Here is a 14,316-nt window from a genome sequence, read left to right as displayed (position 1 = left end):
TAACAATTACATACTTGATTACTAGTGAAAATAGTGTCTATATGACTCCAAGTAGGAACATCGCGTGTATGTCACTGGAAAATCCATGGAGATGCATGGATATCAACCATATCCACCCAATCATATAGGATGTCAATCGTCTCATATATTCAATACTGCAATATAACCATTAATGGTTAAATTCCATCAATTTGTGTTTTTGCCAATTAATACAAATAATCAAAAAATATAAACTTACCTAAAAAGGAAAAAGAAATTCGTAAATGTCATATTTACACATCTCAGACATATGGTTGGAACAAACTCTATCACTTGCCTAGGACATCGATTTGTACCTCATTTGTCACAGTAAAATACCCTAGGGATCAAAATTAAACTCATCCAAATGATCAATCAACTGAAGGTACTCTACAGATACCTTCTTTCGTTAATTAATCCCTAGCAACAACATATGAAGGCAATATAACAAGGCCATCTTGGCAGCATTGATATCACCATCACCCTATGACCTAGTCAAGAAAACATGTTCGATATCTTGATACTGGATTTTTTGACTGCCCTGAAAGTACATATCTATAAAACAATGTCCGAATGAGTAGAAAATATATGATGAAAATGCACTGAGTTGGTTGAATGGTAGCCCAGTCATCAAGCAAACTCGAATAGGCTAAATCTTATGTCTACCCCCCTAAACCAGAACTCATCTCTGTCTAAACCCCGATGTAACTGTCGTAGTAGAAATAAATGTAGCAACACTCCAAAGAACTTGATATTTGGTAGTCTAAAGAGATGCCCGAAACACATCCTCTCAAACAATCGAAGCTGCTCTAGGGTTAGTGTTGACCTAATCTTTGACATGGCAATGCACTGGACATGATATATTACCTCTGCTTGGAAGTGCCCTCACTCATTGGGGATTTGTAACTCACCTTCCACACGTTTCTTTTATGAGAAGTAACTTGAAAAAATTTTGAAAGTTTGTAAGAATTTCATTAAAAATAGATATATAAACAGAGGTAGAAATGACAAATAAAAAAACAGAGATAAAATGCAAAAACTACATGTCGGGATACTATAGAAAGATGAAAACTTAATGAACAAAAAAAAAAAAAACAGAACTGAAATTTGAAATCTACATGTTGAAATATGTTAGAATATCAATAATTAAAAAATCACTCAGAAATCTGAAAGGTATAAGTCGATATATCCTAAAATGACAAAAATTGAAAAAACGAAATTGTAATTTGAATTCTATATGCTAAAATACCATAAAATATCAATAATAAAAAAATCATTTGAAAATCTAAAAAGTACAAGTTGATATATCCTAAAATAATAAAAATAAAAAAAATGAAACTAAAATTTGAATTCTATATATTTAAATACCTTAGAATGTCGACAATTGAAAAATCATTCAAAAATCTAAAAAGTACAAGGCGATATATCCTAAAATGACAAAAATAAAAAAAATAAAACAAAAATTCAAATTCTATCCTTTGAAATAACCTAGAATATCAATAATCGAAAAATCATTCGAAAATCTAAAAAGTACGAGTTAATAATTGAAAAATTACTTAGAAATCTGAAAAATATGAGTCGATATATCCTAAAATGACAAAAATCGAAAAAACGGAATTAAAATTTGAATTTTATACATTGAAATACCCTAGAATATCAACAATTGAAAAATTACTCGAAAATATGAAAAATACGAGTTAATATATCCTAAAATGAAATTTAAAAATGAACGTTAAATTAGCTTAATATGACAAAATACAAAAAATTTATTAGAAATTTCATAATTACATCTAAAATGTCCTACAAAAGCACAAAAATCAAGAAACGATCTCAAATTTGAAAACTATATATTGAAAAGCCCTAAAATAGGAAAAACGAATATGAAATTCGAAAGCTACACATCGAAAAACCTTAGGTGTGAAAATTATCAATTTACCCCCTCATAAATTTTTTACTATCAAATATATCTAATATTTTTTCTTTGCCTCTTATCAATTTTCTAATCTCTTACGGACCCTATAGATTTAAAAAAATCAATTTCCCCCAACCATTCGGATTCCCCACATCTCATGGATCTCCCCGCGATTTAGTGTAAAATTTCCCATAGACCCTTGTGGATTTCCACCTCTTCTCCATGGCCCTAATTTTTTGAAAAAGTTAAATTTCCCCTTATCCCACGGTCGAGCATTCCTGTCGTAGGAGATTTAATTCAATTCGTGGGATCCATCGTTCCCATGGACCCGATCTCTGACCAATCTAACCTATTTTTCGACCAAAAAGTATCATTTCAGCCTCCAATTTCAACACAAATCAAATATACACGTCCTATAACACAAAACCCCTCATGAATTTCAACAAAACAACCAATAATCAAAACATTTTATGCATTATTCAAAATTAAAATCCTAAAAATTCAAACTTTAAAATCTACTTCAAATCTCAATAATCCTAACAATAAATTGATTCAAACAAAAGTAAGGATGATGTACTAACCTTCTTTGCTATTTTTAGTCATCGAAAAACATGAAAAGTCGATGGATTTGATGAAAATTTCTGTGCTCGTTGAAGACCTATGGGAGACTCATGGGAGACCTCTTTTTTCTTTGAATTTTAACAGTAAATCCGCGGGAAATGTGGGGTGGGATATATAAAACTCTTGGTTTATATATAAAGGTAGTTTGATCATTTCACAAAAGGGTGTTTTCACTTAATCCTTAGAGTTTTGAATAATTTCGCTTAACCCTCTTTGGTTTTAGACATTTAATTTAATTTCCCCTTCTTAAAACCCATTTTCAAAACACGTGTTACTTTATCGTAAACTATTATTTTCATCATAAAATGTGTACAATAGATTCTTAAATTAGTGAGTGATTTATGCATATTTTTTTAATTTTTTCCTTTTTTATTAAATGTCATCATACATACATACATACATACATATATATATATATATATATATATATATATATATATATATATATATATATATATTGATTGTCAAATGTAAGTAAGTTATTTATAGTTGATTTTTTTTTTTTTTTGTCTTTTTAAATTACCCAAATTATATTCAAAATAAGAACTAAAATTGTGCGATGATAAGTATAAATAGATTCTAAGGTTATGGTTGTTTGTAATTGATTTAAAATTTTAAACTGTATTTTTATTGTGTGTATGATGCACTTTTTCCATAATTGTTACCTACACTGAAAGTGCTTCACAGGCTACCACACATGACTCACCTAGATAGTGGCTCAAATGATTGGAACTCTATCGCAAAATGTGGCATTAATGGGGAAAGCCATTATCAACATTCAATTTTGGCCAAAAAAACAAATAATGTTGCATGCGGAAATTCAACTCACCAAACTAAAATTTGGCCTTTAAAATATTAGATAATGGATGATCAAACTCTGATTTCAAAGTTTAATTGATCAATTTAAAACCCTAATTTTAAAAGAACCCTAACTTGGAAATTTTAATCTCTAAATTTAAGATTTTGTAACCTAATACATCTAGCTGTAATACTACATGTAAAATTAATTTTGTATAGACAAATAAAATCATTCAATCCTAAAAAGTAGGATTTGCACACATGCTATGAAATATTGAATTGGAAGCTTGTAAGGTTATAGGAGTCCTGATTCGTCATGCTTTGTGAATTCATAGAGTTCTTGAAATTTATCTGCATTAAAGTAACTAATCTTTTACTTTTGAAACATCTATGAATGATGGTTTTCAATAATCAAAATTGCTTTGTTAGGATTTCATCGAGGAACTTAGTCATTATATCTTAGGTTATTAGACCTCATCAAATGTGCAATAAATAATGATTCATCTACCCAGATCAAAATCTACAAAGTATATCAGATTTATTTTTATTGATTACTTTAAACTTATTCATAAATTATCGTTATAATATCCAATTATTTGATAAAACTAAAACTATAATTAATATTACCCAACATTATTAAAAGAGATATTGAAATTTTTACCACCAAAACAATCTGTCTAAACAAAATTATCACTCATTTTATTTACTAAACATTTATATTACAAAATCAATATGATACCAAAATTACTCGTTTTTAACCTTAAAAAGAAAAAATGCAAACATCTTTTAACTACAAATTAATTAGTTATTTTACTAAAATTTTACATAAAACTCATCTTAATTCATATTTATAATGTATTTATATCCACTATAATCTTATCAAATTTTGTTATATAATTGAAAGCTTAAAAATTTTAAAGTACATAAAATTTTATAATTTTGTTGAAAATATAAGATTTTATTAATAAATATTATTTTTTATAAGTTAAATTAGTCAGGAAAAATTTATTAAAATGAACTGCAAAAGGCCAAAAAGTAGGCGGCAAGGCTTAGCTAAGCCAGACTAAGAAGCAATAAATGCTGAGAGAGAAAAAGTAACAATAAATGAGAAGAATTAAATGCAAAGAGAGAGGAAAGAAGTAACAAATTAAGCAAGAAGCAATAAATGCTCAATAAATAGTGCAACTCCAGAGTGCCTCGCCTAGGCAGATATCGCCTGCCATTTCTTCTCTTGCAATCACGTCTTTTGCACCAATTTTATCATAAACATATTATTAATATGCATTCAATTTAATTTAATAAATTTTTCTGATTGAATTATTAATATTTTAACTAATTTAATTTTTAAAAAATAATATTTATTAATAAAATCATAAAATTTACGTATTTAAAATTTTGAAGTTTTCAGTTATATAACAAAAATAAATAAGATTATAGAAGGTTTAGGTCAACACTTATTTGAATTAAAAATGAGTTTTATGTAAAATTTTGATAAAACAATTAGTTAATTACAGTTAAAAACCAGTTAAATCTTCTTTCGACCTTGTAACTTTCCCTGTCGCCTGCGAAAACCCTTCAACATTAGCCTGTCCTAATATTATATGCAGCGAGGGCATCTGAAATTCTAATGATCCATATATATATATGTAGAGGACAATTGATCATTACTGTTGGTAAACTTGAGGGCGAAACTGAAATCATAATTCAATGCTGTTTGGCCTATTGAGATAGGATGATTTGATATGTTGAATTCAGGCGCAAAGCGGAGCGGAGAATGGAAGCAGAAGCTAAACCTAAGATGAGAATAAGATTTGAGAAAGCTAAGCATGTCCATGAACAACATTAGGAGGATTCTTCTATGGATTTTATATTTGTTAAGTTATAACAAAATGGTTTCAGAGAAGGCAACACCAACATGCTAGCTTCTTCAGTCAATCTGTCAATGCCAAAAACTTGGAATAATTGTTATTGGTTTCTGCCATTCCCTTCGACCCGACAAAGCGAATGGACGTGGAAATGCTATTTTTTAATATACGGTTGTCTATTTATTCACCCTGAGGTTCACCCAAACTTGGTTATCATTTTTCTTTCTAAATTTCTTGACAATTTTTTAAACAATATTATGTATATATATTTTTGTATAAATAATTGAATATACATATAATATATTATCATGTAATTAAATATTATTTTATATTTAATTTAAAATTACTTAATTATATAATTATATATCATTTATATACTCAATTATATATTCAAAATTATATATATATGATTTTATCGAAATTTTTAGAGAAAGACGAAATCCTATGCAGTTCTATATTTAAACAAACTAATGACTTTGAATAAGCTCTTTTCGCCGCTAGATTAAGATATCCAAACTAGTCCCAAGCATAAAAGAGCTCAACTTTGGAGAAAAATTGTAATTTCCAAATTGCATAATATTATGCATACATAATATGATATATAAATGATGTATTATTATATGATTAAATATTACTTTATAGTTAACTTAAAATCATCAAATCACATAATGATATATTTTTTATGTTATCAATTATGTACTTAAAAATATGAGTACAAAGTTCTATTGTTCGGAAATCTGTGGAGGGGAAGTAATTTGGCTAAAACTTGAGGGTGAAAAATTAATTTTCTTACATATAAATGCCTTGGATAAAATATAGGAAAAGTTGTCTGGACAGATTAACCAACATGAATTGAAGCTCATCAAATGATACACAGTTGAAATAAAAATAATTACAAGATATCTTGAAATGAAAAACCCATCAAATGAGTTGAAAAGAATAGAACTACATCGTTCCCTAAGAAAATTAGCATAATTGAACAGATTCACACCGTACGAAGCCACCACAAACGCATCCAAGTTACAAATAATGCTTGAAAAAAAATCACTATCATCTCCCCATGGAAAATACTGAATCTTACTTGAAATAATTAGGCATAAACTTTGTAAACAATTATGGAGTCTGCACATTTGCACCCTTTTATTTGTTCTCTTCAGATGAGGGCCGGTTTTCTGAGTCAGATGGCCGGATTTCTTCAATCATTCTAACAACTTCATCCATATGAGGCCTCATGTCTGGCACTTTTGCCACACAGGCCATGGCAATTTGCAACATCTGCACCATTTCTTCTTCGATGTTTTGGAATCTCATCAACTCCACGTCAAAAACCTCAGCTGTCCATTCTTCCCGCACAACAGACTGAACCCACCTAGGAAGATCAACCATATCCTCACGCCCTGGAGACTGGAGTGGTGCTTTTCCAGTCAGCATCTCAAGAAGAAGAACACCATAACTGTACACATCTGATTTATGACTGTGCTTACGAGTTTCAATCACTTCTGGAGCACGATAGCCTGCACTCCGAGATGGAGTTGCAGGAACATTCATAAGAGGGGTCAGGCCAAAATCAGAGATGCATCCATCAAGATCTTGGTTGAGAAGGACATTTGAGGATTTAATATTTCCATGAGTGAATTTTGGGCCACCCACGGAATGAACATGCACAATTCCCCTAGCGGTCCCAAGGGATATTTTTATTCTAGTGTCCCAGTCGAGTGGAGTTCTTTCAGCTCCCCGGTTTCCTGCCAACAAGAAAATATATGCACTCCTTTCAGCCGAAGAAGCTGGACTAGACCAAGGCAAAAGTAGAAAATAACAGACCAATGTAAAGAAGCTAGCACATCCCATGTACGTATGGGGGATTCTGCATATATGATATTAATCGTTACAACGGTTCAAGTTGTAAAGAATATAAAAGCTTTTTCTATTTATCTTAGATTATCTGGAAGTTAGAATTAGCCAGGCTCAAGTCCTAAAGGATATCCAAGCTTTTCTATTTGAACTTGGATTATCTTGAAGTTCAAATCATCCAGGTTGCATGTTCATACTTTATTATGGAAGCAATTTCACAGTCAATTACTCTCCTAGGATAAAATAATTTATGAACCATTAACATTAAAACCCATCCATACCATATAAAGGATTTTATCAACAAACTCCTGTTTCTTCCAAGTAATCGACCAGTTCACATATAATGGTAAGCATCCTATTTCAGTCCACAACCATTAAATTCATCATGTATCCTTCTAAACTTAACTGTTATTTATCATCAGATTATACTATGTAAACATGACAGCAACATGATATATTTAAATTACAATTTGTTAACCAATTTAGAGACTACATATCTATAGATACGATGAATCATTTCTAAATTGAGTCAGAGATCTACCAAAACATAAAAACATAAATATGCATCAGTTCAATTATCAAGCTACCATCTCAAGCATACTCCATATTCACTGTTAAAGAATCTCTAGGCCACAGATAATTTTTGCCACAGTCGAATTGCAACATAATGTCATATGTATTAGGTTTGTTGTCGTTTATTTTCCCAAAACAACTCATTTTAATATTATGATTTTCAGTGGTAACACATTTATTTATAAGCAAAGTAATATTTATATTAATTTTATCATAAATCCTTATTCTTATATAAGGATTGTCATTAATTACTTCCCAACTAATCATGAAATTCTAGTACTGGATTCCAAATTGATTAAATTGTAAGATTTAAAAGGACTACTTCGTATGGTTCACAGATGGAGGGTTTTTTAATAGTCCAACAAATAGTCAAGTATAAGGATTATGAACTCTTAGCACCATACGATGAAGGCAAGAGTAACTAATTTCATATGCTTATGTCATTTGCAGTTCAAGATATCCCTCTGTTGGTTTTCAAGGCAATTATAAATGGTTAAAACAAAGTCAAGCTTCGAAGTCACTCCTTCTGTAATTATTCTTTGACTTAATTAATTGGAACAGAGAAGCACAAAAAGCATACCATGCAAAAGTGTTGATAGGTTGCCCATTGAATAATAATCGTAAACCAAGAGCTTTTCATCCTTTGAATAGTAATAAGCACGAAGTGGCACGACATTTGGGTGTTGCCCAACCCTTCCAAGAATTTCCATTTGCTGTTCAAAGTCCCTCTTGCTCACCACCACTTCCTTTAACCTTTTAACCACTACTGTTGTTGATTCCTCCAGGACAGCTTTATATGCTGTGCCATAACTACCCTTACCCAGCACTTCAGCTGAAGCCCTTAATAAATCGTCAAGGTCAAAATTATATGAGCAACCTTCAAAGAAAACCAGCTTGTTTTTCTGAGGTTCCTGCACCCCACTTCCAAACTCCTCCTTGGGCTTCTCACCCCTGCCAGTACTAGAAGCCTTCCCTTTAGAAACACCATTTCTTCCATTATCTTTTTTCTTCAAAAAGCAGAATAAAAAAATTAGAGTTAGAAGGCATAGCAGTAAGGCTCCTACAGCAATGGCAATGATAGCACCCAATGCTAGTTTCTGTTTGGAGCTTTTTTTTCGAGGTAACACAGGGGGTGGAGAATAAGTAGGTGATGGAGAAGGTGGAATAATGGAGCATGATTGTAATGGTGGTCCACATAAAAAAGAGTTTCCTATAAAAGAGGAATTGGGGAACTTCTGAAGGGACAGTGGGATTGAACCATTAAGATGATTATAGCTTAAATTCAAGTGTCTGAGCTTAGTGTCATTTAAATTGGGAATGGATCCAGAAAGATTGTTGTTCTGGAGATTCAATCCAGTGAGTTGCGTCAAATTATTTATGCTCTGTGGAATGTTTCCCTCGAAGGAGTTGAATGACAGGTCCAATACAGTTAGATGTGGGGAAAAGGATGAAGGAATGTCACCAGAGAAGTTATTATGCTGGAGATATAGGTGTCGCAGAGAAGGAAGGGAGACAATATCAGAAGGTAGACTACCAGTTAGTACATTAGATCGAAGGCTTAAAGTCCTAAGGGCATCTAGTTTACCAAGAGTGTTGTTTGGAATAGGGCCTATAAGTCCAACTCCTGGAAGCCGTAGTGCAATTACACGAGTATGATCCATCGTGCAAGTGATGCCTACCCAAGACTGGCAGATGGGATTAGTGGAGGTCCAATTGAGTTTCCTTAGATGCGGAACTTTGACTGAAAATTCAAGAAGGGCTTGTTGATCTGAGTTCAGGTCTGTAACAGCCAAAGCAAATAGATTGACTATGATAAAGAAGAAAAGAAACAATGAAGTGAACTCGAACTTCATGTGGAGTTGTTTGACACAGGATATCTGAAACTGAATGCGGTAACAAAAAGGAACAATATGGAGGCCTAAAATTCTTGGTACACCACAGAGCAGCATTGACACCTAGAAACAAACATCAACAACCACTATTAATAAATATAAAGAGTAAATAAATAACCAACGGGAATCTTTACAAGCAAAGAAAACAAGATCCATCTATGCACAAGCCAAAAATATAACTAAAAAGAGTCACAAATGCAAAAGCCAATCCACCAAATCGTTTTGTTCATTTTCCAAATGATGGAGATGGTGCTAATTTTCATGAACCATAGAAATTATAAAGGAGATTTCTTCCTTCAATTTGTTTCTCATCTATAAAGTATTAAAATTACAAACCATAAAAAATAGATTTTTTTAGTTAAAGATATATGCAAATAATTGAAGCATTGTCTACTTCTGCTGCTAAAATGGGGAAATTTTTTCCATTAAAATACACAATACTTACACCCATAGTGCTTGTTCTAAGCTATGAAATTTAATAGCTATGTCAACTATTGAGAAAATGAAACATCTACAATTAGATAACTTAAGGAATTGAGAATTTAATCAACTATTTCATTAAAAGGTTAACTCAAATTAAGGATTAAAAAAGTACGCTAAAAATACATAAAGTAAGCATTATAAAAAGGCAGCAATAAAGCAAAGGAATAATAATAAGCGTATGAAATTTATAGACTCCATTACAAATACACCTAGCTTTACCAATTTCACAATAAGCACAAAACGTTCAACACAAAAAGAGTTTTAAATTCTCATAAACAACAAAACCCACAAAAAAATTACAAGGAACCAAAACCACAAAAAAAAAATTACAAACGTATAATCAATTTTTTTTTTTAAATAAACCACCATTAAAAGATCAATCAAAAAACCCAGAAACAATTGTGAGAATTACCCAGATCTAACAAGTAGAAAAGATGAAAAATGTTGATTGAAAGCGTACCTGTCATCAAATAATGAGTTGACAGGTCAACTCAGCTTAAACATTGGAGCTGAAACTAAAAAGTTTCTCTAATAGCATTTGCTTAGGAATGTACGAAATGAAGTTTCAGATCCAGCATTTGAGGTTGAACTAAAGGGAGTGAAGTAGGCAGTAATTTATGATGAATTAAATACACGTGGGGATGTCGTAAGACATGTTAGAAGCAGTTGTTTTGAGCTGGCCGGAAGTTAAAGAAGAGAGAATGAATAAAAAAGAAATAAAGGCGAAGGTGTTTAACTGGGAATGAAGAGAGAAGGAGAAAGAGAGTGAAAGAGAGAAGTGAAAGTGACGCTGTTTCACTACACATTTTAATTAATCGAAAGAAGCCCAAATTGAATTATAAATATTTATTCCATTCAACGTGTAGGGTGGCATCGGGTGCTGGAATCCGATCCCCACAATTGAAAGGTCAGGAATATACAAAAATTTAAATAAATTTAAAAAATATAAAAATCTAATACTTAAAAAGTAAATTAATATTTTTAAATAAATATATTAATATAAAAGGATAAAAACAAAGTAAAGACTATGATAAAGTCGAGATTTGGCAAAGTTGCAATGGGACACATATATTTACTTCTCTATCCTGTTTCTAGTTATAAATTTTTTTTTTATCTTTGTCGCATTCCCCGTTAGGGTTGGAGCTGTGAAAGCTGAATCAAAATCGTCTATCTTTATTTCCATGTTTCTACTTTGTAATATTTCCAAGGCCAAATTGTTCCACCCAAGGTTTATGTACAACCTTTAAATTTGAAAAATCATTTTTTCACCCTTATGTTAAATTTGTTTTAAAAAAACTCATAAACCTTTTTATAAAATTATTAGAAAAAAATATTTAAGCTAAATAAAACTTTATCCTCAAAATTCTGTGAAATAACTTTTATACCCTAATTTATATTTATTTTTTTATAAATTTATTAAAAAGATTAAAAAAAATCCTCAAACTAAATAATATTTTATCTCTAAAATGTTATCAAATAATTAATTATATCCTTAATTTATAATAAATTCAATTAAAAGTAAAAAAAAAAAAATTAAAAGTACAAGCATAGATGAAAGTATCAATGATGTGAACTATAATTTCTGAAAACTTTAAAGATATTAATGAATTTTAGGGGATTTTCGAAATTAAAAAATGTAGAAAGTTGTGAAAATAGAAGACTAGGCGATTGAATCGTACAACGTGAATAGTTCCTTAAACCTTTATTAAATAGTGATCTAAGAATAAAGTGCGAAAGTCTCCCGTTAAAAGCATCTCTCACTTTAGATATTGGTGCATACAGTTGACTTTATGCCAATGAACCTCACTGTCAACCCTTTGACCTCGTTATGTTCAGATGAACTGTAAAGAGACGAATAAATTAGTTGGGAATGGATTTTAATTTAGTTTATTATTCGAGTCTTATAAAACTCACAAGTGTACAAATTTTAATATAAATTAATTAAAATAGTATTATTTTGATTAATACGTATTAAAATGATATCATTTTAATATTGAATCGAATTCAAAATTCAATTTGAACAGAATTTGAGTTTAACTTTTTTTAAATTATTATTATTTTTATTTAGTTTAAAAAACCTTTCAAATTAGACCGTGCACACTCATAAGTTGAGCTCAACTTCAATCCTATGTACGGTTAATATGAACAGCTAAATGGTTTAGCCAATGAACCTCCTCCTTGTCAAAGAGAAGAGGACCCAATTGCTTTAAATATGTGTGTGTATGAACAACATGGGTGGTGTGGAGAGGAGGAGGACCATTACAATATGAATTCAATTAATGTATGAGCAAAGCATTTGGTATATTAAATGAGGGAATTCAAGTCTTGCTGGGTAAATTGGCAACCCAACTCATTAACGAGGTGATGATATTTCCTTGAGAGGTTGTAATTGTGAATGTGAATGCCCAACTACTCACTCTATTTATTTTTTATAACTCTAACCACTCCTACCAAATTTATATTATTCTGGCAACCATGCAACATGGATCCATCTCATTTTTGCTCATGATAATATATTCCATCGCCCAAGGTCTAGTTTTAAGATACTTATATCCATTGTATATAAATTTTTTCTTTTATTCTTAAAATCTAACTTTGTCATGTATAAATTATATTTTCCAATAAAAAATCTAATATTATAAAGATGAAATAGTAATTTCAATATAAAAAAAATTTAAAAATAATTCAATTCTTTTACAAGTCTCATCTTAACGTGTTGAAAATGATTGCTTAACCTTTTTATATGTTTGAAAACATATAATTCAATTCTTACAATTCAAGTTTGAAACACTTACAAAGAAAAATTTAAATTTTGAAAACTCTAATTGTTGTAATCACCTACATTACAATTTGGTCATTTTACAAGTTTCAAATCCTATAATTAAGTTTCCAAAATTCAAGTTTGAAAATTATAATTGTCATAATTGTCATCAATCTAATCTCAAACCTACCAAATTTGTCACCTATTTAAGCGTAAACCCTCTAGAACTACCACTCACCTAAACCTAAACCTAAACCTACCTAAACCATTCTTAAGGAAGAAAAGAGTGACGTGAAAGAGAAAAAAAAAAGTATTAATGAAAATTTTGATATGCCAAAGACTATTTTTAAATTTTGTTAACTTGTGTTTTTTAGTTTTTTCCTTTTGAACTTCAATTTCTAGGGTTGTCGATTTTTTTTTTAATTCTTTAACGTGAAATTAATAAAAAGACAAATTTGCCCTTCTCAAGAGATTTGAGAGTTGTTTACATAAAAAATAAATAAATAAAGATTGAAATGACCGGTTTTTGAAACTTTGTTGTTACAATTAACCAAGAAATATATGTATTGCTTGATCATGGATTATATTAGACATATCAATAATAATTTCAGTAAGATTATGGGTAATAATTATAAAGGGCATACATATAATTAAAGAAATAATGAAAAATTAAATTTATCAAATAAAATGGGAAATGCCCAAAGAAAAACATTTAATATTTTTTGTTAATGAATATAAGAACTTAGGCACTTTGTTCTTATAAACCTTAATGTCGAAAATGATAATTAAGCTATAACTTAGATTGGTTGATTTTTAACACTAGAAAATTTCCCAAATGCAACATTTTCTATTGCTTTGAATCAACCCAAAACTCTACATGTGATATATCAACGAATGACAAGTTTTAACTCTTTTGACTCTATATAATTTGAAGAATTGAATCTCTATATCTTGCTACTTTTGTGTATAAAGCTTGCTTTCATAAAATATTTTATTTTTAAATTGGTGGGTACAAATGAAGTTCTTACTCAATCAATCAAATTATGTAATGCTACAAAATTTCATCACCCATTCATTCTAGAAGGCCACAACTCTTTTTTTTTTTTTTTTTTCTTTTCTAGAGTTTTGAATTTCTTTTTCTAATTTGGATGGCTTAGGTCCCTTTTTATAACATTTAATAGTAATACTCATAATTTTGAATTTTATATTTAAAAGATAATAGAACCTAAGCCATGAATTATTATAGAAAATAATTTTGTCAATCTCTCAAATAATGTTCTTTGTAGAATGTGTTTGTTTTTTCAAAACCCTGAAATAATGCTGTTTGGCTATATGTGAGAGGGTGTACTTAAGCTGTAGATGTCAAATTATTAAAATACTGAGAAGGAATAATTGGGTTGTTACAAGAAATTATAAATTTATTAGAAAAATTTTAAAAAAAGAACAACAAAAGTCTAACAAAACCGACAAACAAATATTTTATTGATAATGAAACCAACATTTTCTCCCACTTTCTGGTCAAACAAACAACCTTTGTTTTTA

General features: G+C 30.0%; 1 protein-coding gene across 1 annotated transcript; it reads right to left on the bottom strand.

Moving 5' to 3' along the window:
* Positions 1–6,044: 6,044 nt before the first annotated feature.
* On the bottom strand, positions 6,045–10,824 carry LOC123219791 (probable inactive receptor kinase At5g58300). The gene is made up of 3 exons (XM_044641777.1): positions 10,474–10,824; positions 8,219–9,593; positions 6,045–6,956 (listed from the first exon to the last, which is right to left on the bottom strand). Exons 2-3 carry the CDS (start codon positions 9,585–9,587, stop codon positions 6,355–6,357), a joined length of 1,971 nt encoding a protein of 656 aa, XP_044497712.1. The 5' UTR covers positions 9,588–9,593; positions 10,474–10,824; the 3' UTR covers positions 6,045–6,354.
* Positions 10,825–14,316: the final 3,492 nt, after the last annotated feature.

This window comes from Mangifera indica, chromosome 6, assembly GCF_011075055.1.
Source record: "Mangifera indica cultivar Alphonso chromosome 6, CATAS_Mindica_2.1, whole genome shotgun sequence".
Taxonomy (NCBI): domain Eukaryota; kingdom Viridiplantae; phylum Streptophyta; class Magnoliopsida; order Sapindales; family Anacardiaceae; genus Mangifera; species Mangifera indica.
This window is presented reverse-complemented; position numbering and strand designations above follow the sequence as displayed.